This window comes from Miniopterus schreibersii, assembly GCF_964146895.1.
Source record: "Miniopterus schreibersii genome assembly, chromosome: 1".
Taxonomy (NCBI): domain Eukaryota; kingdom Metazoa; phylum Chordata; class Mammalia; order Chiroptera; family Miniopteridae; genus Miniopterus; species Miniopterus schreibersii.
In genome coordinates this window covers 165,607,588-165,622,484 of record NC_138101.1, presented here as the reverse complement: position 1 = coordinate 165,622,484, position 14,897 = coordinate 165,607,588, and the positions used below count along the sequence as shown (strand labels likewise).

Here is a 14,897-nt window from a genome sequence, read left to right as displayed (position 1 = left end):
AATTTATAATTTTATGTATACTAGAAACTAGAATGTTTGATTTAGAACTATTTTCCTCTATTGTTTGTTCAGGTAAGAGAAAAAGATGTGTATGACCAACATATCAAGTACAGTGACACAACTATTCATTTGAACATTGTTCAACACAAATTAAGCATTTCTAAATATGCAACTAGAAATCACACATCTTCAGCTTTAGTGAAGGCTTAGAAAAGTTTATTTTGTACTTAGAATATTTTTCTAGAAGCATCACAAAATTACTACACATCCAAACTCTTCAGTGGTAGAATACTTTATATTCTAAAGACAAGGCCTTTAAGGAAAACTGTTGTACATTACAAAACTGTACGTCTAATGATCTCACACAGACGCAGAATCTAGATGAGAGAGGACATTACAGAAATCATCTACTATATAATAGACAGGTAATTCGTTCTGAATACTTATGGTTGTTCCCCTTCTTGTAGCCAATAGTTCTCTATTGCTACCCCACACTGACCCCACTCTTGCTGTAAGGTTAAAAACTGTATCCTAACTCTTTAAGGAGTAAAACTATATTAAATGTCCCATCCTGCTGATTCCCACTTGTGAAATACCACACAATAGAAAGTATAGAATACAAAGTATGTCTTCTCAAACACATAAAAATGTTTTAAAACATCAAGCACACACTGACTTTGTAAAACCAATTAAGAACTTTCTGTATATGAGAACAGATGTACATTGAAAACTAACATAAAAGATGCTTTTTCCTGAGTAGAATGCTAACTTTATATCAGATTAAGCTTCTGTGAATTTTCAAACCATAAAATACCGAGGCTTTTCCACATTAAAAAAAAATCAAGAATGTTCACCTTCACATAAAAAAAAAAGTTGCGCTCAACCGTGAGAGCATAAGCTCACACACGAAAGGGTCTCAGGTTTAATTTCCAGTCAAGGGCACAGACCTGGGCTGCAGGTTCATTCCCAGCCCTGGTCAGCGCATGTGGGGGAGACAACCAATATGTTTCTCTCACACTGATATTTCTCTCTCTTCCCCCCTTCCCCTATTCCTCCCTCCCTTCTACTCTATCTAAAAGCCATGGAAATATATCCTTGATGAGGACTAGCAAAAAATAAATAAATACACAAGTCCAACAAGAGTGATTTAAAACCTAATGAGTGACCAACATTTTAAATCAGTAGATAGCTCTTCAATTTTAAAGATCCCTCAGTAAACTTCGGTTTGCAACATCAAAATAGAACACTATATATAAAAACATGAAAAGTATTTCCAGGACACTATCCAATCTGGAAAATGAAAAATGTAACCCATGCCCTGCCGGGCATGGCTCAGTGGCTGAGCATCAACCTAGGACCCAGGAGATCGGGATTTGATTCCCAGTCAGAGCACATGCCCGGGTTGCGGGATCAATCCCCAGTCAGGGGCGTGCAGGAGGCAGCCAATCAATGACAACTCTCTCATCCTTGATGTTTCTATCTCTCTCCCTCTCCCTTCCTCTCTCTGAAATCAATAAAGATATATTTAAAAAAAAAAAATGTAACCCGTGTTTAAGAAAAATACACTGAACAGAGGAACAAACAAGGCAACCAACCTTTATAGGAATCCAGACAACACTATGGACTTATAAAAACTGCCTAAATCAGTAGCATATCTACGTGTAAAATAACCAATTAAAATAAGGTTGTTTTTATTAGTTGCGCAATTTAAAAATATGAGGAAATTTTGGACCGCATCTCTAAAAGGACCACAGAGTTGTCACTGAAATACTATTTTTTGAGACAATGGGCAAAGTTCCCATTTATGGGAAATTTTTTTTTTCACATAGTGAAACTGAGAAAAATTTTATCCAATGAGAAATCTTTTTCTCTAAAGTAATTTCCTTAAATACCTCAATAATGCAATTGGGAAGTATAACTTTTCAACTCAGAAAAATTTTATTATGAAAAAGGTTATTATTAAACAAACATACACAAATCTTATTGCTTGGCACCAGATTTTTCAAAATATTATAGAACTGTTTAAACCACCCTACTGTGGTTATATCCTATTTCAAATATTTTACATAGTGCTATACTTTTATTTTCTGGAGGCAGACCTTTCAATCTAATGACAATATAGACTGAGTCTTGCAGTGTACAAGTCACAGTTCACTTCAAACCAAAAGAAATGATTAATCTTCTGTTTTTGTCCAAATCATATTAAGATATTTATAAAAATTAACTATGATTTATCTGTGGCCAATGAAGGAGCCACAGAGCGCTGTCTTATGGCATTCTGAGAAGAGTCTTTGTTTGTTCCTTCTTTCCTTTCAGCTTCCTCTTCTGAAACGTCTTCATCATCGGCCTCATGTTCCTCCTCCACTTTTTTCAAAGGTTGAGAAGATTCTGGTAATAATTTTTCTTAAAGATAAAGACCACAAAATGTTTTTTTGTTGATGTATTACATTTGCATTAGTGTAAAGTCAAGATATAATTCATATGCCCATAAAAATTGCTTTGGCATTTATTTAATCAATCATAAGTTTGGATTTCCAAAAGGAAAAAGTTATTTCAAGAATAAGAGATACCGTAAAAACACAAGCTGGTTTGCAAGCTCCATTTTACTTAACAAATTCATTATAATTATCTACCTATTTATAAACTGAAATTAATGAGTCAGAATTAATCCTGTGAATATGGATGTTTTAAGAAAATATACTGTATTAAATATAACTATGTCATATTAATTTGCCATTAAATCTTTTAATTAGTAAGTATACTGAAACAAACCTCAACACTCTCCTTGTTTCAGTTCCTAAGTAAACAGCAATCAGACATTTACAGTTGCAGGTTATATTCCTACCCATGTTTTCTTTTTCTTGTGGTTTCATAAATGTGATCCTTTACGCCAAATGTACTTTTATGAAGGTATAATTACAAACAATAAAATGTACAAATCTTCAGTGCACAGCTCAATGAATTTTTAAATATGTACATATATACTTTTTTCTTTTTTATAAGGCCAGTTGCTAGTTAACTTGAAACTCAGAACACACCATATTAAACTGAGATACAAAACACAGAATTAGGCCAATGAGCTTTACTCTCTTCAGTGTTCATAGACTGCCCCGAATCCCAGGCAATCCAGAATGGAGGGGAAACAATACAGGAGCGTAAGTTAGGAAACTATGGGAAGAAACTAGCATGAGTGGACCACCTGTTCTTTGGGGTATCTGGCATTCCTCTTTCTGTTTGGTTAATAGCCTCTTCCCTATAGTACATCCCTTGTGGTGGTGCTGAGCACTAGTTTACAACAGTGTTCTCTACCAGGGTGATTCTGCCTCCCACGGAACATGTGGCAATGTCTGGAGATATTTTTTATTGTCACAACTGACAGGTGGTGCTACCGGCTACCAATGGGATGCTGAATATCCAACAACATACAAAAGACAGCCCATCATAATTAAAAATTATACAGCCTAAAAGGACAATAGTGTCGAGGTTAAGAAACCCTGGTTTACAGTGACTGTTCCAAAAAGTGAGCCCTTTACACAAGTGCAGTGCACCAGAATTTTTCCAAAAGTGGATGGGGGTAGGGAGAAGGTGTATTTCCTTCCTACTCTGCAGTTGTGAGCTATAATCATTTTATGCTCAGGGATGAAAAGAGCCAAAAATGTAGCAAACAAAGGCAAGTAGAACTGAGCAATTCAGAAATATAACATGCTAACATTTGAGCCCCAGGATCCAATCAACTCTGCCCTCAGATTTCCTTCCTACATAAACCAAGGTCTTTCCCTAGTAACTCAAAGTCTAAGCCAAACACAAATACTGGAAAACAACTCAAATCATGTGGCCTATTATTAGAAGGGGCAATATCACAAAGTATGAATTAATATCTATCGGTTGTGTCACACATTATTTAAGAGACAAATCTGCTGTTATGGCTAAGGTTTTTGAAGTGAAATAAAATATATATATTCACCAACTTTTAAATTTTCTTTTAAATAATCTGTGCTTACTTTTTTTCCCCCTAGAGGTTAGTGGCCCTTGGTGGATAATGATTCCCTCCTATATACATGTCCTTTTTATAGTATCGATACAACTATCTATAAAATGAAAAAAAAACCTATCAGTTATTCAAAGAACAAAGTATACTTTAAGTGCAATCTCCACTGACTTCATTTCAGGAGTTCTGACCTCAATAAATCCTAAGTCATGAAAGGTAGCATATGGGAATGCCAGTCCAAGAGTCTAATTTAGGTTCTACTCTCAGCTCTGTTATTTCTACGTGACCCTTACTCAATCACAAAAATAGGAAGAGTATTCCTCTTACATAGTCAACTTTAGAGAGCAAATGGAATGACAGAAAGTGAAAGCAAATGGAATGACAGAAAGTGAAAGTTCTTTACAAATAGCAAATAGGAAAGTTTCCATAAAAATGTAATTTTCAAGACTGAAAATAAATGATTGCTAGGTAATTATATTAAGACAGACAGTAGTGAATACTTCTGATTATATAAACTTGCAGCACCATGTCAATGCCAATTTTTAATCAACTACAGGAACTGCTTTTCCCAGTATCTACCAGAAAAACTTAGGCTTGGCTAGAATAAAAAGAAAAATCTTCAAATGAGACCACTATAGTAATGAATGACTTCAAAAGTAGAATATATAACTTTTTTGACTCAGGTATGTTCAAATGGATCTATCATGAATATCATGGAATTTTCAAATAAATTGATTATATCAATGTTATTAAATATCTGCAGGTTACACACAATATTAAAATTCTCCACACTATAAAAGCCAAAAAAATAAGTATATTCCAAAATCCACTGAGCTGTCATTCTTACATAAAATATATATCCCCTTCCTCCTTCCAATATAAGCCACCATTTCATATTTTAGAAACCTAAGCTAGAAAGGAGGGATTAAGAAGTACAAATTGCCAGTTATTAAGAAACAGTCACGAGAATGTAAAATACAGCACAGGGAATACAGTCAATAATACTGTGATAACTATCTATGGTGTTAGATGGGTACTAGACGTCTCAGGGTGATCTCTTAGTAAGGTATACAAATGTCTAACCACTATGCCGTGTACACCTAAAACTAATACATATGTCAACTGTAATCAAAAAATAAATTTTAAAAATGAATAAATAAATAAAAGAATCCAAAAGAAGAAAAAAACAAAATAAAAGCTTACTTGAAGGGTATGGCTGCGGTCTGCGTCTTCTTGAAGGGCAAAGGCAATCTGCCAAAAATATCATACACTGCAAAAATAAACATAAGAAATCCAAATGTATAATATATGAAAAAGCTAGTGCAAATACGTAAAATTATCAAATTTTAAAATATTTCTATTCCTAGTACTCTGAAAATAAAGTACTTACAAGTCCTAATAATAGTCCTGAAAGCAGAGTTGCTAAAGCAAAAACTGTATATGATCCCCATACCGGTAATCCAAGGTCCTCAATAAAATAGTTATGGCAAGTCTAAAATCAGAAGAAAAAAATAACCAAATACCTGGTCATTCAAAAAATATCACACTGTCAAAAAACGTTTAATATGGAAATAAAATTTTAGCCCATACCCTGATCCACATAGATAGCTGAAAGAGTGCTGACATACTACTCATCCTGAAATAAAAGAGAGATGATTAAAAAACTGAGGAAGACATACAACTTTGAAGTAGAATACGTGCGTATAGCTCTATCTTCTATTTTCACTCTGTAATTTCCCCAGCAGGCCAGATTTTATTGCTGGTGTTAATCAAGGTTACTCATACAGCACTAATTTCAAGACCCTAACAAGAAGACTTTTTAATGAAAATTAAGTTTCTGAATTGTTGCTAGTATGTGATATCCTCATAAATAAAACATTTAATAATTATTTTCTCCTTTTCTCCCATTGCTTTGACATTAACCTTTCACCTTTCATCTGATGATGTCTCCAGTGTACTCTGAGTAACAGGTTACAAGCTCTATGGAGCCAGCTGGTCAGTTAGGCATACTGTAAAGCAAATGGCTCCAAATGAGCAGAGAATCCTTTCATGAGCAGAGCCTGGAGGAAGAACTAGGGGCACTTACTGAGCAGATCCTCCCTGCCTGAGAATTAAAATTAAATAAAACTTACAATAGCATTAGCTTGATATAGCTTAATGATATATAAAATAATTACACAGGAAACAAATGTAAGTCATCATATAATACTCCTGGAGTCTCTCAAATCGCCCATGAGGCACTGCACCCCAACGGCCAGAATGAAATGCGAGTGCTATCTCCAATCGTTACTGCTCCATAGCAAGCTGCTGCCCTCGAGTTATATGTAAGCTCAGTGGTTAGTCATGCCATTAGGGTCATTAGGGTCATTGTTCATTCTTCTATTCAAATTAAAAGTTATCAGACAGGTAGAATAATTCAATCACATTAAATCAAAAACTAAAACCTAAAGGAAGTACAAATAGGTACATGCTGAGGCTTCTCATTCAAATATGAAGCTCAAAGGAGAGCTTTACTCACTACATTGTTCACACTCTTCAGGGGATCGTTTAACTTTTGATAATACAAATGACCATATCTATAGTTAAAACATTCCTAAAAGGCTTTCAACTTAATTCTAAAAAATGTCTCCTAGCTTAATAAGGATCAAAGTACCTGTTTAACTTAGAAGACAGAGTCAAATCAAAAATATCACATAAGAAATCTGAATATACTTAAGAGCCCAACTATACTTTATTTACATGAAATATAATCTGTCCCAATTAGAACTGAAATAAGTAAAAGAAAAATCCCTCATACTTACAGAATGGAACCTGGACCAAACCATGATGAAACAGGTTCAATATTCTTCCATTCTTTTTCATTTATAAAGTTTATGAAGTCATTCTTAGTCCGTGGGCCCTGATAGCGCCTAAATTCACCATCTTTACAACTAAAGAGGATCAGAATTAAATATTAACCGGCACCAAATAAATAAACTTTGTATTTGTTTTGCTATTTCTTTAACCTCGTTTTACAATTAACCCTAATATTCAAAATCATTAGCAGTACACAAGTAGCGAATTACATTATCAACTCATGATATCTTAGCCCCAAATTTAATTAAATGAGGCTATGTTTTTATACAATCATAAGACTTAAGACTGTTATTGCTATTCTTCCAAATAATAAAACTATGAAACACAGTTGTTATATGTCAATTACATCTCAATAAAACTGGGGGGAGAAAACAAAGTAGATAAATCTCATAAAATGACTTAAGCCTTATGTGTAATACACATTATTACATGGAAAGTTGTTACAAAGTGTCTGACACTTATTGTCATTTATTGTTAAGCTTTAAGTTAAAAATTTAAGGCAACTTTCTGGTATTTTCAGTCATAATCACATCATCTCAGTCATCATGCCTTAAGTCACTGGAGGCATCTGGTAAAGTGTTTTCCTTCATCCCATTTCAGTGATTCTATTTTATGGTCTGCTGTTTTTTCTTCCCGAAATCCACCTCTTTCTTCCCTTTCCCAACGTATGGAGTTCTGTCATAGGGTCATAAATGCTCTCCCTGCTCCCACATCTTCACCAGTCCTAAAATAACTTAAATAATACTGCCAGTCTAATCCTACTTAACACTTTTATTTGTATCACTTAAATGCAACAACTTTCAATAGTTCCCTATTACCTACAGTAGGGATAAAGAATCCTTTATCCATCCAGAGCCAAAGACCATAAGAAAGCCAGAAAACAAAGTTTTGTGGAAAAAATGGCATTTGAGCTGTTTTTGAAGGACAGGCAGATTTCAAAAGGCAGAAGTTAGGGGAATGGGAATGATAAGCAACACTAAAAAAAAAAAAAAAAAAAAAATGGGCAGAAAATTCCAGGTATGTTTGGGGGGTGTTGAAAAGTGAAAAGGAAAGGGGAAGTCTGACTATAGCCACTTAAAGGGCCTATAGAAAAAAGTACTGATTGAAAAGGAAGAGAAGCACTTACAGAGACAAGAATAGCTACAAAGGGAGCAGGAGAGAACAAAAAAGGTACAGGGAAGCGTGCAGGAAGCAGCCGATTAATGCAGCCAATTAATGATGACTCCCTCATCTTTGTTTCTCTGTCTCCCCCTTCCTTTCTCTGAAATCAATAAAGATAAAAAAAGACAACTAAGAAAAGCTAAATACAGACAAAGAATTGCTAACTTGTTTTCTTAAATGAGGAGAGCGGTACCTCCTGGCATTCAACCCACCAGAGATGAACATTAAGGTAGAGGGCAGGTACACAGATTTGAGATTTCCTATCCCCCCTTAGAAGATAGAGTCAAACTAAAAGACCTGTTACTAAAGACTACATAATCCTGTACATTCTGACTTAACACTCAACCATTTTACCTCCTACTGTCCCCAGGTTGAGCTATAGCACTTTCTAGCTAATTTTTTAACATGCCGTGTTCCTATTTATGACTACTTATGAGATTACCCTCAGGATAGAATGCTTACTCTGTACTTTTGAAAATTCTACCTCCAAGGTTGCAGTTAAACCCCATAATCTCCATGAACCACACCAGCCCAGTATTTTTTTCCCTTACCAAACTTCCTACAGGACTTACCACAACTGAGCTCAAAAATACTATGCTGAAGAGCAGCAAACCATTTCACCATGAACATTACCTTTGAAAACAATTACAAATCTTTGAGGTCAGGGACTGTTTCATATATTGTTCATCTATATAAAGGCACCTAGGACAGCACTAGTAGTTAATAAGCCTTCTAATATACTTAATGAATATAATGCTCTTTAAACATGATCTAGGCCAGAGGCCTACTATTCTGATTTTACTATGATGCATCCTTCTCCATAACTATCGAATCTTCAAATACTTACTGATAAACAGTAGGAAGCGCAGTTATGATAAATCGTCCACTCAGACCTGCAAATGATAAAGATTAGAAATAAATACAAGAAAGAACACACAGCAGGTTTTATATGGGCCAATAACTTGCTACTTAAAAGCTGATTCTGATTTAAATACTAATAGGGGAAAAAATATTAAATTATACCTAAAAACAATTGAGCTTTATAACATAAATAATTTAAAAATCCCATTTACGTAAAGTACCTTCAAAAAAAACCTACTACACATTATCTCAAAAAGTAAATTTATATATAAACACTTGATCAATTATACCACTGTTTGATAAGACTACTAGTGATGAATCATGGGGCAGCCAACAGTAGTCTGTTTTACAAAATCTAAGATCAAATCAAATTGCATTTAAGATGCAGAAAACAGAGGCTGAGTTTAAGGTATTAAAAATGGAAAACATGAATCATAAGATGAGCAATAAGAATAGCAGCTAACATTATTACTAACCAAGTGTTAACGTTAATATACTGGAGAATTAATCTCTCTATTCCTCAGTTTTCTTATCTATAAATGGGATGTTAGCTATCTCACAAGGCTGTGTAAGAACTACATACTAAATGCAAAACATTTGTAGTAGTACCTGTAATTGGTAAGTGCTCAATATTAGCTATTATTACCATTTGGAATAGAGGCAGAGTTAAGAACCCAGGTATACCCAAGAACAGGTACAATGAGGCTGGACTAAGAAAGGAGCATCCTTAAGGGCAGGTCCTGCTACTTGTCCAGGGGGCGAAATCAGGAGTCTAATTAACCCCACAACCATGCAGGCTCTATAACTAAGAGACCATGTCCTCATATCACAAGTATTACATCTGGAACCCAACTACAGAGATTCAGACCACTTCTCAAGAAATATGACCTTGACTCTACAGAGAAGGTCAACCACATGCTCCTTATCCTGAAGCTCGCTGTGGATGCAAATGGTGGCTTGGCCAATGTCCACCTGGACCTGTGTTCTAAGACTTCTTAAAGGCATCTTACACACTAGTCTGGGGCCTGGGACACAAAGCAAAAAAGGATCAGAGGCAGTTATGTGGGGAAGATGTCTCCAAGGTCCCTTAGAACACATAAAAGGAATGAGCTGCATACACAACCAAGAAACATGCTTTTTGCAGCCATTGCACACAGAGCCCCCATCAGGGAGGTGGGTGAGTAGGCTTAACTAACTGCAGACAGTTATGTTTTCAAAACCTAATGAAAGGTAGAATTAAAGCCATGTAATGTGGAAAACAGGATAAATATACCAACCCAACATGCAAAGAAACAAAACTATCCACAGACTTACAGTACCTGGCTGCTCTGTAACATCTACTTTTGCAACATTGATCTCAAGATCTTCTCCCCATTCAGCAAAACTTTCCCATTCTGGTTGAAGATTTTGACAAGCAGGACACCATGGAGCAAAACTAAGAAAGATATTTAAAATAAAAAGTTAAGCACTCAAATACAACTATATTGGAATAAAAATTCTTAAATGTATAATTTGTGAAGAATATTTTACATTAAAAGAGAGCAGAGTGGTGAATTTTGTAAAACTGAAAAAGTTTTAAATGTGGACCTAACACTGGCAGTCAAGACCTATGAATTGATGATGCTAATCACATAAAAGCAACTCTGAGAATAAGACACAAGGACTTTTCATATGCAAAACGTCTCTAAAAAAACCTTTGGATTTCTCTATTAAAATGTGGCCAACCAGAAAGCTCACAGCCAAATTTGGAATTCACCAGTTTTAGTAATTTTACACTGCAGGAGTCTCAAATGTAAGGTGCCAGTATGAGAAAAGTAGGAAGCCCCGAGGGCTGTGGTGAATAAGGAAACTTGCACCCCATCTTAAGCAAGAAACCACTACTCAGGATGACTGCCACAAGGGACTGCAGGACCAGTATGGCAAGCTATTCTGACATAAAAGAAGCCAAAAAATCTTCATTTTTACATAGAAGTATTACCTCAAAACGTAGTACATAGACACAAACACTAGGCAGGCCAAACAAAATTCTTTTGGCCAGCCTTTGTTTGGTCAGCTTGTTTTTAAGACCTTAGGCTTACAAATCTATGGCCAATCATATTAGGATTTTAACTACTCCTCGAGTATTCAGCATTTTTCAAGGCCCTGATTCTTCCCTAAGATTTGATTTTTCCACTTTATTGTGCATTATCTTATAATTTGTCTGTTTTTTTAAATGGAACCAGGAAGAATAAAGCCTATACCTGTTAACACAAGAATAGGTTCTGGCCGGCCAGGCATAGCTCAGCGGTTGAGCATTGACCTAGGATCCAGGATGGAGGTTCTATTCCTGGTCAGGGCACATGCGGGGGTTGTGGGCTCCATCCCCAGCAGGGGGCATGCAAGAGGCAGCCAGTCAATGACTCTCATCATTGATGTCTCTCTCTCTCTCCCTCTCCCTGAAATCAATAAAGATATATTTTTTTTTAAAAAGAATAGTTTCTGCACTCCATTATACATAATACTTATTTTATTAAAAATAAATCCCCTAAAAGTAACAGGCATTGTAGAACAAGAATACTAACATACATAAAAGCCAAAATTCGTAACAATAAATAGTATTAAAATGAAAATATCTCTGTAACAAAACTTCTGATCAGGACAGATTTAATGTAAATAACTGATTTGTAATAACTAGCATTAGGACTACTAACTAGATTCCTTTACCAAGTCCCTTTTGTTTTTTAAGTGCTTTTTAAAGACTCAGCCTCAAAATCAGTATACCCTAATTTCATAGAGATGCTCTAATTCAAATAGCCTGTACTTCACTTTTGACTGATGTATTTATAGTATTATCAAACTGAGTTTTTCAAAATTTCCTTCAGTAATGCTTGACTGTATTTTGCATATAAATACACAGTCACTATTGCTTAACACATTATTTATGGAACAGTATTTTATGGACACAATCTAAAACAAGTTCCTCATGACAATAAAAACTAAATGCTATTACTTATTATATTGCCTCTCCCCTGCAACTTCAATGGTGTCTGAAAATTCATTTCATTGAGAACAGATGTATACTATAAACGTTTCTCCCTGTCTTATCCTCCATATAAATGTTCTATGCCTTTTTTGATTTTATGACTCAAGAGTTACTGATTTGGCCTTCGGATTTCCCCTTAATGCCGTCCACTTCCATGTGTCTCTGAAACTGGCAGCCCAACAATACAAGGAAAACACTCACAGGAACCTGGTTAAAGACGGGAGGTGTTCTTAACAGCTATTACTGCAGGCCTATTCTGTGTTAGGCTCTGGAAACTGAAAGGACGCAGTATTGCAATACCTGGACAGGTTAATTAGGTCTCTGGGTATCTCTCATCTGTAAGATGTGGGAAACAATACCTAACTTATAGAATTTGGAGAGAATTAAATATAATAATGTATGTAAAGTATTTTAGCGGTGTCTAATACACAGTTAATACTCAATAATGGTGTTTTCTTACTAATGCCGCTATCAATAATACTACCACCACTACCACCAATTTAGAAACGAAAGCAAATGCAGAGAGTTTACTTTCTACCGATGCAGAAGGCACTTTATTATAACGGATTCTCCACAGACACATGCTTTTCTTCTAAAGGAACTTACAATCACACTCATACACTAATTTTATCTTTTAATGCAGAACCACTTGGAGAGCATTAAGAGTCACAACCCAGGACATTCAGTACTCTGCAAAAACACACACCCAAAGAAAAAATGAGAGGTGTAGAAAGAGAAAAGAAAGCAAAACTGATAAAGAGAACGAAGATTTTTAAATAACCCAACTTGAATTTACTTAGCATTTAAAATAAAAATATAACTGATGCATAAAATAAAATTTAAAACAAAGAGCCCCAAATTCTAACACTATTAACACTATAAATGGACTACCTTTTAAGGATAACTCGACAAAAGGAGAAGAGAGGTTCTGCCCAAATTCCTCTTTTGTAAAATTTGGTGAAAATAAATTTGGGAGTCCGTTAGCGAAAGACCATCCTAAAATAAGTAACTGTATAGGAACTCGTCACACCAACCACCCCACCCCTAAAGCCATGAACTAAAGTGGAGAGAGAACTGAAACGCAACCTCGCAGGCGCGCCCCAGCCCCGGACACGAAACTACAGAGTGCACGCGCTCCGAAGAAACTAGTCCCCGGTTAAAACCAAGGAGGGGTGGGACCGAGCCGGCGGCCGGTCCGCAGAGTTTGGGGATGCGGAGGAGCCGGGGGCGCGGGCTCTGCAGTGGAAGTGCCGGGAACCCGGGCCCCGCGTGACGCGGTGGAGGAGTGAAGTCGGGCGTCCAGACTTGGACCTAGGACCCCGGCCAGCCCAGCCCACCGAGGGGGCCCCGAGACGACCGCCCCGCGCTCACAATTCTATCATCCACTCTCCTTCCAGCAACTCTCTCCAGTTTTTGTCCGTGATGACGCGCACGTTGCTCCGACGCCCGTGGGTCCAGGGAGCCCGGCAAAGCAACAGCACCAGTAACGCTACGGCAACTACGTGACTCCCGGGGCTCGCCATGTCGGCCGCTCGCCCACCCCACAGCAAGCGCCGCGGCCCCGCCTCTGCGCACTAGCGGCTCACTTCCGCCCTCCCGGCCGATCTGCGCCTGCGCAAGACCGCCGGCTGGACGCGCGCGCGCCTAGAGGATTCTGAAGGCGCAGGCGGAGGCCATGTTCCCGCTGGTTGAGTAGGGAGAGAGGGAAGCGCGCCTATCCCTAGTGCGCATGACAGAAAAGCGCTCTTTTCTCATAACCCCAAGCGCCCCGCTATTGTTGGGAAGGAAAAACGGACAGGAGGCGTGGTGTAGAAAGTGGGCGGGGCTTCGGAGAGGAAGCTTTTCATTCAAAGTACTGCGTCAGGATTTGGCGCCAAATGATGGGCATTTTATACCTACACTACCACAGTGTCCTATGAAATCCCCTTCAGGGTTTCCATTTGTTTCCTTTGGAAATTTTTGTAGTGAAGCTAATGGGTGAGTATGTGAGTCCGAATATTGGTTTACTTCTGGGGGGTTCCAGACTGGAAAGGGGCACAGGGGGACCTCGTGAGGCACCCTTTTCATTGCCTTGGTCTGACCAGCAGTTACACGGGGGCACACAAACGCAAAAAGCCAACGGAGCTGTACATATTAAGATTAGTGCGCTTTCGAACGTATGCTTTTTAAGGCAGTAATTTCAGAGATGCTAGATCAGAAATCAAAATACAACAAATACAAATGCAAGTCAAAACGTGCACTGCCGTTAGACGGTATTAATCAAGTGAAAACGGTTGCGATCGCACCGCCTTACCTCAGATTCTCTTCTGAACTCTCTCCAAGTGGCCGCTTCCCCGCCCCTCCGCTGAAAGGCCTTTTCTGGGACACTAGTGATCCGCATGTTAACAAAACCGATTGTTTCTTCTCAGTATCCGTCTTAGTTCTGACCGCTCACAGCAATTTAGGGTCACACACCCACTATGAAATGCTTGGTCTGCCCTTCCGCGGAGCCTCACTTACTTGTTTTTCCTCCTTCAGTAGCTGCTCCTTCTGAAGCTTCTTGGCTGGCCCTCTGCTTGACTTCCAGACTTCGGCTTATTGCAGGATGCTGTACTCGTCCCCTCCTTCTCTCTGCATCCCCACACTCCTTCAGGTAATTTCAATGCTGGCTTTAAAAGCCATCGAAGTGCCCGTTGTTCCAGCCCTGACCCTTCTGGGAATATTGGACATACAGTCAGCTCTTTGCTGGACATCTTTTGGGCATCTAAAGACAGCTCACATATAGCATAGCCAAAAAGTAAAATGCCTGATTTTCCCTCTTCTACCATTTCAGTGAAAAGTTCCAAATTCCATCTGGTTGCTCAAGACAAAAATTTGCATTTTAGTTCTTTATTGCTCTCGCTCTCTTCACTCCCTCCTCATGAGCTCCATTAGCAAGTTCCATGAGCTCTACCTCCAAAACATATCCTGAATCTGACCATTTATTTCCTTTCCCACAGCTAACATCCTAATCTATGGTTGTATTGTCTC

At 37.6% G+C, this 14,897-nt stretch overlaps 1 protein-coding gene across 1 annotated transcript; it reads right to left on the bottom strand.

The window, feature by feature from the left end:
- Window positions 1–1,919: 1,919 nt before the first annotated feature.
- Window positions 1,920–13,649, bottom strand: TMX1 (thioredoxin related transmembrane protein 1). The gene is made up of 8 exons (XM_081129427.1): window positions 13,260–13,649; window positions 10,186–10,301; window positions 8,853–8,898; window positions 6,790–6,918; window positions 5,579–5,624; window positions 5,379–5,480; window positions 5,192–5,258; window positions 1,920–2,403 (listed from the first exon to the last, which is right to left on the bottom strand). Exons 1-8 carry the CDS (start codon window positions 13,409–13,411, stop codon window positions 2,225–2,227), a joined length of 837 nt encoding a protein of 278 aa, XP_080985553.1. The 5' UTR covers window positions 13,412–13,649; the 3' UTR covers window positions 1,920–2,224.
- Window positions 13,650–14,897: the final 1,248 nt, after the last annotated feature.